This window comes from Porites lutea, chromosome 13 (genome assembly GCF_958299795.1).
Source record: "Porites lutea chromosome 13, jaPorLute2.1, whole genome shotgun sequence".
Taxonomy (NCBI): Eukaryota; Metazoa; Cnidaria; class Anthozoa; order Scleractinia; family Poritidae; genus Porites; species Porites lutea.
Genome location: NC_133213.1, coordinates 915,241 through 930,032, shown reverse-complemented (window position 1 = coordinate 930,032; position 14,792 = coordinate 915,241). Strand labels below are relative to the sequence as shown.

General features: G+C 38.5%; 1 protein-coding gene across 1 annotated transcript; it reads right to left on the bottom strand.

Annotated features, from left to right (window-relative positions):
- Window positions 1-2,499: 2,499 nt before the first annotated feature.
- On the bottom strand, window positions 2,500-9,697 carry LOC140923010 (uncharacterized). Its single transcript, XM_073373064.1, has 5 exons — window positions 9,009-9,697; window positions 7,020-7,136; window positions 6,794-6,901; window positions 4,768-5,160; window positions 2,500-4,225 (listed from the first exon to the last, which is right to left on the bottom strand). The coding sequence occupies exons 1-5, from the start codon at window positions 9,613-9,615 to the stop codon at window positions 3,948-3,950; spliced, it is 1,503 nt and encodes a 500-aa protein (XP_073229165.1). The 5' UTR covers window positions 9,616-9,697; the 3' UTR covers window positions 2,500-3,947.
- Window positions 9,698-14,792: the final 5,095 nt, after the last annotated feature.

The window sequence follows — 14,792 nt, the reverse complement described above, 5'->3', positions numbered from 1 at the left end:
GAAATGATTGATTTGAATGAACTATCTGACAGGGGTTTTTTGCCTCCTTCTAGATACTAAAGGCATAATGTTCCGACTATTCAATCTCCTTCTTGCTGAATCGAAAGCAATCTGCAAATGCACGGGGCAAATTTGTTTTTGGTCACAATATCGCTACAATCTAAGTTCAATATTCTTAAGTTATAAATACATGTTTGATTGCTTAAAGAATATTTTGAAGTGATCTCCTTCACTTTTTGCCATCCCTCTTTTGTTCCTTAGTTGTTTTTATGTTTTATTTTTCCTTTCACTCTACATCTCGTGGTACATTTGCCTCAGATACCAAGCCATAAACGGCCTTTTTATCTGCAGCTGTTAATTGATATTTCGCCTGCAATTGTTTTAACTTTCGCTTAAGCTCAGTTTTATAATGGACAAAGTAAGCAAGGAGATTTTGATTAACATTGTTAGTTTCGCTGCATGCGACTTCAACAGTAAACCTGACAATTTTTCTCGGTCCTAATATTCCGTATTTATTTATGCGATGTCCTTTTACCTTGACATTTTGCGACAATTCGTAACAACCTCGATTAAAACAGGTGGCTATAGTTGTAATTTTCGCATAGTAGGCGGAAAAATTGGCTGATTTTACCGTAAGGGAAAGTGATCATAATTATTCTAACATACAGAGTCCATTACCTGAGTAAGGCTATTAATTTTGGGGCTCTACTTCATAAAGTTTGAACGGAAATGTCAACAATGAAGTTGCTTGTCCGATGATAAAAACCATAGAAACATCACGTATGAAGAATATCTTACATCAAAATGTTAGCAGATTTTTGATGAGTTTCTAAGGATTTTTTTTATTATTATTTGGGTATTGGTTAACTGAATGAATTTTAATTTTTCAAAAACCTTGAAAAGTTAGGAAACTTTCTTGAAAGGCTTATAAGTAAGGTTATGTTCTCCGTTAACTCTTTTTGATGAGCAGAATAATGTAATGATGTCCAAATCGTGGGCCCTCATTTGACAGATACAAATTATTCTTCTCCTTTACGAGATTTTTTTATGGCCAGAAAATAGATAAACGATGATGTGCCGACTTTGCTGGCACGTGTTATTTACAGCTCAGATACTAGCACTCTACTAGGACTGAATAATCAGTGCTTTTTCTGCTCCTTAGAAACCGGCAACTTCATATTTCTTTAATTAAGTTAAAGCCATTTCAAAGTGCATTTAGAAAAACAGAGATGGTGTGGATTAATCTCGGAAATTGAGGAACCAACAACCAAACCGTCGGCGAAAATTTTGCAGTAAAAAATAGTTAATCGATCATTGAAATGTTTAAGTCGGACTCAAAGTTGGCGAGTCATCAGAACATTTGCGAGTGGACACAATTTTATTCTACTCACGTACTACAATTACAATTCAACCGGTCAAGACCTAAGTTATATGTTCATCATCTTCAATTCCCTAGATATGAAATAATCTTTCTTTTCCTTTTATCAAGAGAGCAATTAAGACGGAATCCATTATTTTAATGTTCAGTAGACAAAAGCCTTGTACCGAGAATTTTTAAAGCCATATCGCATTCTTTTTTAGAAAATAAATTTCAAATTTAACAGGAATTGAGAAAACACGGGTAAAATCGACATGCGTAAGATTTCATTTTGTGAAATTTGAGGCTTTTGAAGTTTGTTTTCACGGGCTCCAATAAGAACCCTTTCTACAGAGTTATTTCAAACAACTTATTGCATTTATGGCCCTTGAAAAGTGTGAAAAATAATGCAATATGCTTGAAAATACTGGTACAGGGTTTTTGTCCACTGAAAATGAAAGTTACTCAGTTTCCTAATGGATTTTGTCTTAAAACGGAATTACTCATATGTAGCCTTTAATAGTCACATCCTTAATTTACCATGATGGAACACTGACATGCCACACATTAGAAATAATTTATTTCTATAATGAAGTGATGTTACTAAAAAACTTCAAAAGAGGACAACCGAAATTAAAACTGAAACAAAATAAATAAGGGAAGGTGAATGTAATCGGTTACCGGCACAGGTGAGTGGGGAAAAATGTAACTGCTTTGAGTTGTCAGATTGCGTTGACATAATGTTCTCGTCAGTCTCGGGAAAATTAGACTTGCCACAAGTCGACCCCACGAGTTTCTATGCGAGCGGAGCGAGGCCGCGAAGGGGGCCGAGCGAGCGACGGCGTCGCGAGAGGTCCCTCCCCATATTAAATCAGACGAAAGAGTCTTTTAGAAAGTTCACAGGGAAATGAACTTGTCTGGATAATAATTGTCTAGATCTTCATTTTAGTATATTTCTGAGCCCTCAAGTGAACTTGCAAAACGGTAGCCTCGTTTTTCAATCCTTGGTCATCAAAAGATATCCAAACAAGTCATCCCTCAAGTTCGCATAGATCAGTTTTAGAATCGCTGAAATTCTCTCTTGCTACGCCGTCTTGCTTTTAAAAATTTATTCAGGCGCATATTGATTGTGGTTATGTAAAGACAGTGAAAAAGAAATGATATAATTTTAATTTACTTTCCAACAGTACCTAAACACAACGATTATAATTACAGAACTAACAAGGAATCAAATCCATCTTACGAAACTAAATAGTCCATTTACGAATTGCCCGAGCCTCTGTTTTAAAGCATGGTTACGTGCAAAGCCTTTGCGCGAAAACTCAATTTTTAAAGACAGATGCTGTACTTGGCTTCAGTTTGGATCTGGGAGGTTTTTGAAACATGGAAATGGCTTACTATGCTTTGGAGCATCACAATTAACACAAGGAGCTGTTCTTTGCTCTTGCAAACATATGATAGTACGATAGTTTAATCTCCAGAAATGTTCAACTCCATCAATGATTTAAATAATAATGTAATCAATAAATCATGACGTTTAGGAAATGTACGAGATCGCCTGTGAGTTGATGGTAACTTAAGTGGGCGGAGGTCATACAGTCCAACCTCTCAACAACGGCCACCTTGGGGCAGGAGAAAGTCAGGCCGTTGTCTAGAAGTGGCCGTTATGGGGAGGTAGGGGTGTAATACGACAAATTCTTATTAAGGAGTACAACATTTTTATTGTGCTATGTTCATGCTTACTATGTCCGAAGATGTTACACTATGAATACACTATGATGCTGAATATTCTTATTTTTCTGCTACATGATTTAAGACTGAAAATATAATTTGTATTATTCTTAAATTATAGCTCATGACATTTCCGTTTAAGAATGTTTGGGAGTGTCAATTATAGTTAGTGAAAGGTTTTTGCGATTTAGTTGTTGTCTACTTTTGCCGTTTTTTCAAAATCTCGGCCTTCGGTTTATTCTTAAAATATTCATAAATTTTCATAAATCTTAGCCTCGATATTCTTATAAAATATATTATTACAAAAAAAGAGTGTAATACAATCATAAATAATATATAGAGAGATAAAAACACACAAAAAACTTGAATAATGTTTTGAAACAACTGTTAACGTGACAAAACGAACAAGTATCGTAGACAATTTGTTCTTACTGCATGTAGCAATCAATGAATACAATTGCCGCGATCAGTCATCAACGCGCCTACGTATCAAATTTCATGACGGCCATTCTTGACTTATTCATCACTCGCTGAAAAAACTGGCCGTTGTCGAGAGGTTATTTTGGGCAGAATGGCAGTTAGGGACACGATATAGCGGCCGTTACCGTTGTAGAGAGGTTTAATTAAGAGTCAATATACGGATTGTCCGCCGAGACCGTCCGCCGGGACCGTTCGACTCTATATTCATCTCTAGGAAAAGAGATTTGTCTAAATCTGAAAATGAGAGATGATAGCAACCCTCCAAATACCTGACCGCTAACTAGAATTACAATCCAAAATCTGAATGATAAAATAAAAGTGTTCTAGATGATTCTGTTGGAGGGCTTTAAGAGAATACAGTCCTTGAAAATAACTAAATCTAAACCATATTGAACCTATGATTTATGGTGCCTTCGTCGTGATTCAGTGGAGAACGTTTCCTTAGTTCAGTTCCAGTTTCCTCAGGACAGCATCTCTCTCCTGCGCATGCCTTGTCCTGCCCACATTCCAAGGCACATTCATTACCTTTTTTGCCATCAGTTACAAACTCGGGTTGGATCGTAGTAGAGTGGATACCCTCGTTGTGAAAAAATCCCTTCATCTTGCTGGCAATACCCATGTATTCATCTGGAGATCGGCATCTGATATGGGCTGAAGCTAAAATTAACGCAAAAAGCGGATTACGTAATGGCAATTATTAAAGTGGGAGTATGCGCAAAGGGCCATTTACGAGTTCCCCAGGGCCTCTGTTTCAAAACTAGATTAAGTGCTCTGCCTCTGATAAGGAAATATTTTTTTATTCTCATGCAAATATAACTCATTTTCACAAGAAAGGTTGAGCACTTGGCCCCACTTTAAAAGTGAGAGTTTTTGGAACTCGGAAGAGGCCTATTTAACAAGTGAGAATGATTTATGACGTAAAACTTGTTCCCAGAAACCGCGTTACCCTTACCCTCGCGGACTGGACTCTGGGGAAGAGATTGTTGTCGTTATGACGCCGGTATAAAACATGCAGAGGACCCCGCTTAGTGTTTTGTGCTTGACGCCAAACTTTATAGTCAGAATATCAGAGAGACATTCGCTTTTGCCTCGTTTGCCACTAGTTTATTTTTGCCACATTTTGACGTCATCTGTGTGATCGAAAACTGAAGAGACGTTTATCAATTACAGATCATTCACCAGTCATATTCAGAACTCACCGATAATTTTATTTCCAGCCAACTGCCAGACATGGAATTCATGAACACCTAACACACCCTCTACATGGCCCAACAGTCGATCTTGCACTTCCTTGATTTTTATATGAGTAGGAACAGTTTGAAGCAAGATCATTGATGACTCTCGCATGAGTGGAATGGAACTTTTCAGAATAAGGCAGACCATCAGAATACTCATACCAGGATCAACGTAAACCGTCCATTTACCAGAGGCGTACTTGATGATCAAAGCGCTTATTATAACAATAACAGACCCGAGGGCATCCCCCAGAACATGCAAGTATACCCCCCTCATGTTCAATTGAGCGCTTGACTTGACTTTGACGTCACTTTTGGCAGAATTGCTGGAAAATGAGAGGCTATTTTCATCTTCACCTGAGGGATGAATGATCATAAAGCAAAAAATTAGTAGCCTGCGTAGCAGGCGCTTCGAAGTAGTGGGCGAAAGAGAGACAGGCGCGCGCGAGGGGTGTCTCCTCGCGTGTCTCCTTTACGCGCGCCCGTATTTTCTCGTACCCACTACTTCCAAGCGCCTGCTACGCAGGCTAATAATTTAGGGTATTGCGAGCTAACTGTTCTCTTGCCCTATACACGTCAGACACTCCAAATGTTTTATGGATTACATAGGTAAGGATACTGGCCAATTGCCCTTCATAATCCGTTCAGAATAGAAATTTTCATGTCGTAATGCAAAACGTCAGACGTGAGCGTAGATACGACTGAGATGAAAATAATTGACATTTCTTGAAATTAAATTTCTGACCTAAATAAGTTAACTTAGGGATGGAATAAAAGGCATAATATTGTGTGAAGGAGAAACCTGAAACGATAACTTGGAGAATAATTAGAATAACCAAACAGGCAAAATAATAAAACAGACATTTCTGAGGGTGCCCAAGACATGGGGCCCAGCTGGTATTGAAGATAATATTGGATCGCACTATCTTGTGGTATTTTGCTGGTATATTTACGGTACCGTATTGCGTCAGTTGCCGTTCTTTTCCGCTGTGTATTGCGTGTGTCGGTTATGAAGTAGTAGTTGCTTTTAGTTTTGTTTTTGAGTTTTGGCATTTTTAAGGTTTTTCTTACGTTAAGGGTATCCGAATGATTATTTTATAGTACTGTACGTATTGTTCTTCATAAACAGTTGATAGTCTAAGGAAATTCAATCACAGCAGCTCACACGGATAGTTCCTGAGTTTTTTAGTAGTATCGCTGCGGTCTAATTGAACGATTTGTTTAACTTAATTGTAGTTCTTTGAAGTAGGCAAGTTCGGGGGGGTACTTTAGGAATTTCTGGGTGGGGATGTGCCGCTGGGACCCTGGAACCCTTAACCTATAACAGAGCTAGTTCAGCTGAATTTTGCTACCCTATACTAGAGTAAACTCCCCAAATCCCCCTATCCTAGAGTAGCTGTTTCCCTTGTCTAGATAAAATCTTCAACCAACTGATCATTTTCCTGAAAAATGATACCCTATTCTAGACCCAAACACTCTGATTTATATACCCTATCCTAGAGTAAACTGCCTGAAAACCATACCCTTCACAGCGGCACATACCTATATAGCCCATACATGGCAGTGCCCCCACCGGGAGGCATGTTCGGGCATTATAGCTGACCTTCGTGAGTTCTAGGTGCACTGAAGGTCCCTGCTTTTGTATGCTTGGTCCTACAGAGCAATTTTACCGCTAGCGTTCAGTTGGTTCTTTGGTGTAAAGTATTCTATTCTCCGGTATTCTAGTTCAGCGACATGATAACAATAGGAAGTTCTCACTTCTCAGGGTCAGCTAACCAGACAAACACGTCTACAATTTGATTATTTAATTCGCTGGTGACAGGCTTGGCTAGTAGAAGAAAAGTTGTTGTAGTTGAAGAAGAATTGTTAGCGCTGAGAAGAATAAATGCCGTGGTAGTTGAAGAACAGAGTCTCGGTTCCTTCCTTAACTAGCCAAGCGAGAACCCTACAGTCCCCAACACGTGTCCCGCTTTGGTCCAGTTATACTTACCATTACTGGCCGAGGTACAATGATTCCTTGATTTATCTTCATCCTCAGGCTCTCCGTGATCAGAGCTATGTTCCGTGTCATTGGTCTCAATTCCAACTGTTTCCTTGCCTAAAACGAAAAGTAAAGTGATTAAATGAACTATTTTCATAAAGTCGGCAGCGCACTGCGTTATTTGCAACTTTCGTCTTCTATGTTCTTATCCTCATTTGGGCCTCTGTACACTCACCATTAGAAACTACATCGCCATCAGTTTTATCCCTCGATTCATCTTCATCTTCCAGTGCTGAATGATCAGACTCCAGTTGTTCTACATCATTGGTTTCAATTCCATTATTTTCTGTGCCTAAAAAAACAACGATGAAGGAGACTGAAAAATACTAAACTAAATTTATACACGAAGTCTGACACAATGTGAAGCGATTGAGACAAAGGGTGTTCAGCTCGCACATAAAAAAACACTGATGGATTTACAATTTGGATTGTAATTCTATTCCAGTTTTATTGTGCCTTAGATGCAACTTTAGTAAAATCGGAAACCTGTTCTCTCAAGATTATAGGTTAGTTGACCTCAGTCAATAGAATTGACTTCTGTTATTTCTTTTTGGCAGTCGGGTGAAAACACCCACATCAATATTAAGCTTCTTAACTAAAGCCGAGCTTTTAACACAACATTAATCTGTCCCACTGCCGGGATTTTAGAGCCCAGTTAACAAATATTATTTAAACAAGCTCACTCAGCTGATCTTATAGCTAAGTTTGAATTCTGGACAGCCGAGTACACTCGCCACTGCTCCAAAAAACAGGGGCACCCAACGACAATTTACGGAAAAATATCCGTTCGGAAGACGATTTGAGATCTAGAATTTTCGGAACATTTGTTGTAAAATTTCTTGCTTACCTGCTTCTCCTAGGATTTTCAAACATCTAAAAAATGGTATAATTGCCTATTTTTAACGGATTTTCACCCTAAAAAGGTCACCTAGAATTTTCGGGAGCCTTTTTTCTGGCTGAAATTTTCGCACAGGCGAGTTTTGATCCCTATAATTTTCGGATCACTAGACTTTCAACTAGGAAATCCGAACAGATGAAACATTTTTAGGGGATAAAAATATTCCTTTATCTACCGTTTAAATACTAAAATACGTTTAATAATGCTATGTTTAAGTGGTTTTGAACTATATTTTCGTTGGGTGCCCCTGAAAAAAGTCAAAAAGGGTCGAACACAAGCGTAATTGTCTCATTTTGCAGCCTTAAACCCTTTCTCCTTTAAAAAGTAAATAAGTACCCAATTTCTGAAAAAGAAACACGGATATTAAAAACAGCAAGTACTGTTTAATGTTCTATTAATTTATTTTGTAAAATATTTATAATTCATTACTGCAATTATTGCAAGTCTTTCATCTTGACTTACAGTTAATTATAGTCTATCGTGAATCTCTCAAGAAGTCAATTAGCCAGATCGTTGCACTTATAATATTATATATACCAAATAGCGTAGTTATATGATAGTATTATTTATAATCACCACGATATTATAACTGCAATTTAGTCTAAAAGTTCATCAAAACGAACATTCCAGTTCTTGAGAAAATAGTAAACATAACAACGAGCCTATAGAGTCTCGATTGATAAACTGGAACATTAGACCGGTTCTAATTTATTAAATCTCGGTATCTAATACAAAAGGCTTTTTTTAAACTCTTCATTGCCTTGATGCAAAGTTGTCAGAGAAGTCGTTAGTGCCACTATGATTTACTAGCAAAAACAGAAATCACATAACAGGGGCGCCCAACGTCAATTTTCCGGAAATATCTGTTCGGAATTTGAGATCTAGAATTTCCGGAACATTTTTTGTAAAATGTCTTGCTTGCCTACCTCTCCTAGGATTTTCGAACATCTAAAAATTGGTGTAATTGCCCATTTTTAACGGATTTTTACCCTAAAAAGCTCACCTAGAATTTTCGGGAGCCTTTTTTCTGGCTGAAATTTTCGAAAAGGTAAGTTTGGTCCCTATGATTTTCGGATCTCGAGACTTTCAGCTAGGAAATCCGAACAGATGAAAAATATTTCGGGGATAAAAATATGCGTATATCTACCGTTTAAATACTAAAATACGTTTAACAATGCTATGTTTAAGTGGTTTTGAACTAAATTCTCGTTGGGTGCCCCTGACATAAGAGGAAAAAAACATGACATGGTCCACCATAAGACTCACCTTCATGTATGGTATGGTCGACAGTCTTGTGGCTCTCTTTTTCCCTTCGTGGCCCTGACTGAATGGCTATTTGTACATTTTTATTTTCTACATTTTCAGTTACATGCTTATTGCCATGGTTATCCTTGTGACCATTGCTACCACCATGGCTGTGCCCATGCCCATGACCATGTTCATGAAATAACATGAGGCCGATCACATTAACCGCTAAACCGACCGCTCCAACGATGAGAACCAAAACTGGGTTCTTTAGTGACTCTGGCTCCACGAGTCGTTTCAACGACTCGACGAGAATTGAAAAGCAGAGTGCAATAAGAAACATAGAGTTTACCAAGGCACCCAAAACCTCAGCTCGTTGCCAGCCGAAAGTGTTTCTCTCAGTTCGATGGCTGCGTTTGGAGAATCTCAAAGCGAAAAAGCCGATTATCAGCGAAATAACGTCGGATAACATGTGAAAAGAGTCAGCTACAAGAGCCATTGAGTTTGTTGCATAACCAACTATTATTTCAACAAGAAAAAAGGAAGAAGTCATGAAAAGCATGGACATGACACTGCCTGTCTTACCACATAACATTTTCCTTAACTTGCTTAGCATTGAATCCACCATTTTGGCTCTAAAATTGAAAATAACCAAACCACGCTGCACCTTACGACTCGTTAGCTATAGAGACTGTGCGCGTCAAACTAATTTTGTGACAAATCAGGAAAGTTTATATATCGTCTGGAAAGCGGAACTTAAATTGTTACAGTAGTATTGAATTTCCAATATCTCAAGAGAGCACGCAGAGAATAAAAATAGAATTTCCGATGTCGTCTGACATGATTCCCCTTCCTCATTTTTCTTCTCTTTATTTTTTCCACGTCAAATATACTGAGGCAAATTTCTATTAAAATGCGACTTTGTCTGTCGCAAAAACACCAAACAAATTGTGCAGAATGTTTCTTAAAGAGTACAGTTACAGTGTCCATTGACCGGGGGGTACTCAGCAAAGTTTTACACGAGGAGGCTGCGCCCTAAAGTTAAACCCCTTATAATTTTGACAAAAAAGGCATGCACCCCTTTCACAGACTTAGTTCAGAACGAATCCCATTTAAATGCCAGACGCGTCTGTTTGTACTTTTTGGTCCTTTCCTTTCACAGACCGAAATGACAGATTTCACCACCCATTCATATACTCACTCGTGAAATCCATACCCTTTCATAAACCTGAACCTTGAAAAAGGTACCCCTTTGTGGAGCCTCCCCTCCCGGTATAGACCATTATAGGAACTTGTACCCCCGGAGGGTCGACTGTTCTGTCGTGATGTAGTATACATTTTAGTTAGCCACGACCCCCCCTCCCTCCCCTCCCCTCCCCACATCACCCCAACAACGCTTCCTCGTATTCAATCTATCATTGATCAAGAACGATGATGAATAAACAGTACATACAGTTAATGGTGACCCCTTCATATTTCAGGATTTACAAAGCGGATGAGGTTGATGCATTGCAGGAAACAGGGTCATGGACCTTAGTGAAATTAGCTTAGTTAAATTTGCTTGATGACCCCGAAACAACTGAAAGGAAAGACATGCCAACACGATCTCGCTACGTTTAAGGGACGGACCATTAGAAAACTTATTGGGGGGGGGGGGGGGGGGGGGGGGGCGAAGTACAAAAAAAAATATTCGCCCAAGGGAAAATTAAATGAAAAAAAATTCACGCACGCCAGTTAATCCTAAAAAATATTCATGCTATGGCCTAAAAAAATTCACACAAGGAATTTGATAACGAAAGAAAAGTTCCTGCGGCTCGAAAATTCCCTCCTTCCCCCCCCCCCCCCATAACTTTTCTGATGGTCAGTCCCTAATATAGTTACGTGTTAAGCGATCCAACAAACTACCGTGGAATTTGTATTTCCAGTTGTATTGGAAAACTATTTTGTTCAATTCTCAATCAGAGACTTCTAAAGCACGTTGACTTAAATAATATACTTCACAAGTCTCAAATTGGTTTTCTGGCAAATAATAGAACAGCAGATCATGTCCTCACACTTCGAACATTAATAGACAAATATGTCCATTGTCACAAGGAGAAAATATATGCGTGTTTTGTTGACTTTAGGAAAGCCTTTGATTCGGTTTAGTATGATGGGCCTCTCTATAAGTTATCTAAGATCAATGTCCAAGGAAAGTTTTATAGTCTAATTAAGAGTCTATACTCGAAGTCTACCTGCTCTGTCAGGATTGGAAATAACAAAACACGATCTTTTCAATACGCAAGAGGAGTGCGGCAAGGCTGCATTTTAAGCCCTCTGCTCTTTAACTTATACCTTAACGATCTAGCGTTCTCATTTGACAATGTTTTATCAGACCCCTTCGTGTTACCAAATGGCACCAGACTCAACTCTCTCCTTTACGCAGATGACTTGATAATATTATCGCGATCCAAACTTGGTCTACAAAACTGCCTTAACGCACTATCTTCATATTGCAACTCATGGATGCTTAGAATAAATCCTAAGAAAACCAAAATAATGATTTTTCAACGATGCACACGAAAATGTGAACATAACTTCCGCATAGGCAATGAAGTAATCGACGTTGTCCAAAACTATACTTACTTAGGAACTCGCATTACATCTTCCGGAAATTTTACACTTTCGCTTGAACATCTCCGACAAAAAGCTCTTCACGCGCTCTTCAGCCTCAGACGGCACACGGATTTGAATAATCTTAAGCCCTCACTTGCGTGTAAAATTTTTGACTCTATGATTTCACCAATTCTAACCTACAACAGTGAAGTTTGGGGTGCTTTTGTTAAGTCAGATTTTAAGTCCTGGGACAGCTCTGCAATTGAAAAAACCCATTTGCAATTCTGTAAACGTTATTTACAAGTACATAACAAGGCATCCAACATTGCTTGTAGAGCTGAACTCGGTAAATTTCCCATGATCATTGATATAAATAAAAAGATTCTAAATTACTTAGACTATCTGAGAGGTAAAGATGAAGATTCTATAGTTAAACAGGCCTTACAAATTTCAATTGACCTTCATCATAACGGAAAAACTAGCTTTTACTCTAATCTCATGAAAATGGTTGACTACTATGATCTAAACTATGACTTTTCCTGTAATTCATTGAGTGACTCAATAGTTAATAGGTATATCAGCATAATGAAAAATAAATACGTCTCTTACTGGAATCAGACCCTTCAACAATCACAAAAACTCAGTTTTTATTGTACAATCAAAGACGACTATAGCCCCTCGCCGTACCTAGTTTTAACAAGAAAAAACCCTTCGAGAAAAGCATTAGTTAGATTTAGAATAAGTAGTCATCAACTTAGAATTGAAACAGGTAGATATGAAAACATTCCTCGCAATGAAAGGATATGTCACTTTTGTACAAGTAACAAAATCGAAGATGAAAATCATTTCTTACTAGATTGTAAGGCTTATTCTCAGATCAGAGACATATTTTTCTCCAAACTAGAAACTAAAATACCTGACTTCAAATCACTTTCACACGATACTTTAATATCTCTTCTTATGAATTCCTCTGATTATTTAATTAACTGTCAATTAGTTTCATTTATCTCGCAATGCTTTGAATTAAGAACCAAATTAATATCAATGAATGAATGAATGAATGGGAACTGTAACGTTTTGTAATGTTTTGCACGTACTAATTAGTTGAATTAGTACTTAAATTTAGACTAATAGCTTTTGCAATACTGTAATTCCTTTATGGTCATGCAAATAAAGCTTTTGGTGTTGTTGTTGTGTTCATACTATAATCAAATTATATGGTGGTCACAAAATTTAGTAGCCTATTCAATTTTATCCTATCCCCTGAGTTAAAAAAAGAACTTTGAATGCAGGGGTCTGCTCAATGCGTAAATAAAACCGACTGGTTCTTTCTTGTCGAATCTCTAAGGTAGAGATGCCGATACCAGACGTCACTTGAAGTGGGAATGAAACTAAAATTTAATGCAAGGTTGGCAATACGGCAGAGGGGTGTTTTATTTGAGGCCAGTGTAGCTCTGGCCCTGAGGAAGGCTAATTTTGTTAGCCGAAATATTAGCGTCAAATAAATCAGCCCTTTGCCGTATTACCAGCCTTGCATTCAGTTTTGTTTTAATTCCCACTCTGAGTTTAGACTACGTGCGCCACTCTAACGCCGATATGTGCGTGCTTCGTATCATTATAGTGTTGGCCTGGTCTCTGTATGGACCCCCTCTATATGTCTTTCTGATAAAAGAGGGAAAAAAACGTTTCATCGCGGGTTATTTGAGTATTTGTCATTCTGAGGCCGCGCGAGAGACTGGGGTGATTTCCTGTCCAGAGAACAGGAAAAACGGGAAGGCCCTGGGAACGAGGTTATATGGCACTGTTTTCACTTCCGGTTTTCAACGCAGTTTGGTATAAGCAGGCTAATATAACAATGTTAAAATAGCAAAAATGATAGATTCCCACAAAACAATCCTATGAGTCATTCAAAACAACAACTGACCCAGTATCACGTCGAGCAACTTCAACATTTGCCAATAAAATGCCTCCCACCTTCAGTGCGTAATAAAAATAGAAACCAGTATTAATTACAGTTCAGCAAGCAACGTCATGCATATATTACTTTAAATTTTGTCCGTGCTACTTCTAAAGCGCGTGCTATGGTAGTTAAAACACAATGCCGAAAATTGTTAAACTACAGCACGAAAATTATACTCAGGACAAACAGCAATTTGTAGCCGAGTTCTTCTGGGAAGTTCCTCTCAACGAACGAAAATATTTCCGTGGGGATCCTGGACGTCTCTCAATTGATTTTCCTGGTTTTTTGCGCTCGGATCATGAATAGGCCATCTGTCATTCACATTGATGCAGCTCACAAAAAAATAGTAATTTTTGTTTCCTCGAAGCAGCTGTGGTCCACAGTCCTTAAAGAGAATTGTCACCGATGGAGATCCATCAGTACAATGCGTACCGGCGATTTTGTTGGCGATTTTACAAGAAATTTTTCCTGGTGTCCAGTCGACAAAGCTTCCTCCCGCTTGGGTGAGCATACCAGCCAGTTGTTCACATTACTTTTGACGAAGATTTCCTGTCCGAGTTGCTTCCAAAGTGAAAAGTCTAAGGCGTTGAAATCGTGTTCATGCATAGGTGGTGTAATAGAGATAGGCACATCAATGTCTGCCGAGATATCGGGCCATTTGGGCGAGGGACTGACTGCGTTAGCTTTTGACTTAAAATTTTCATAGTCAGTAAACGCGTAACTCCAAACTAAGGTCCAGCCCCCTCCATCGGTGTCCATCTCGCAGTAAACTCTGAACGCGTTGATCTGGGATTCGCCATCTGGATCAACCCAGTACACACCACTGGGATGGGTGAGTGGGGAGAGATATTTGCACGAGGGGACAGCCAGCTCCCGTTTCCATCCTACATGAACAGATAAACATTGATACCTTGTCAACAACGTTAGGTGGATCAAAAACGTATATTAAATCAATTAGCAAATCCAAGAAGTCGCCTTTTTTCTACATTCGCTCCTCGTGATAGCCAGGTAGAGTTGCTGCTCCATGAATTTTATGTAACTACTTGCGAAATAGTGATGACAAATCATGAGAAAAATAAACATCATCAATCTGTAAACCTCGAAAAAAACGTCACCAAGAAAGAAGGAGACACCATTTTCATGCCAACCCACGTTTGCGATAATTCATGATCAGCGCTGATTTGCAAGAACTTACTTTTTCAACTTTTTCAAGATAATTGTAACAGGCAACAAATCATAGAAAGAAGACT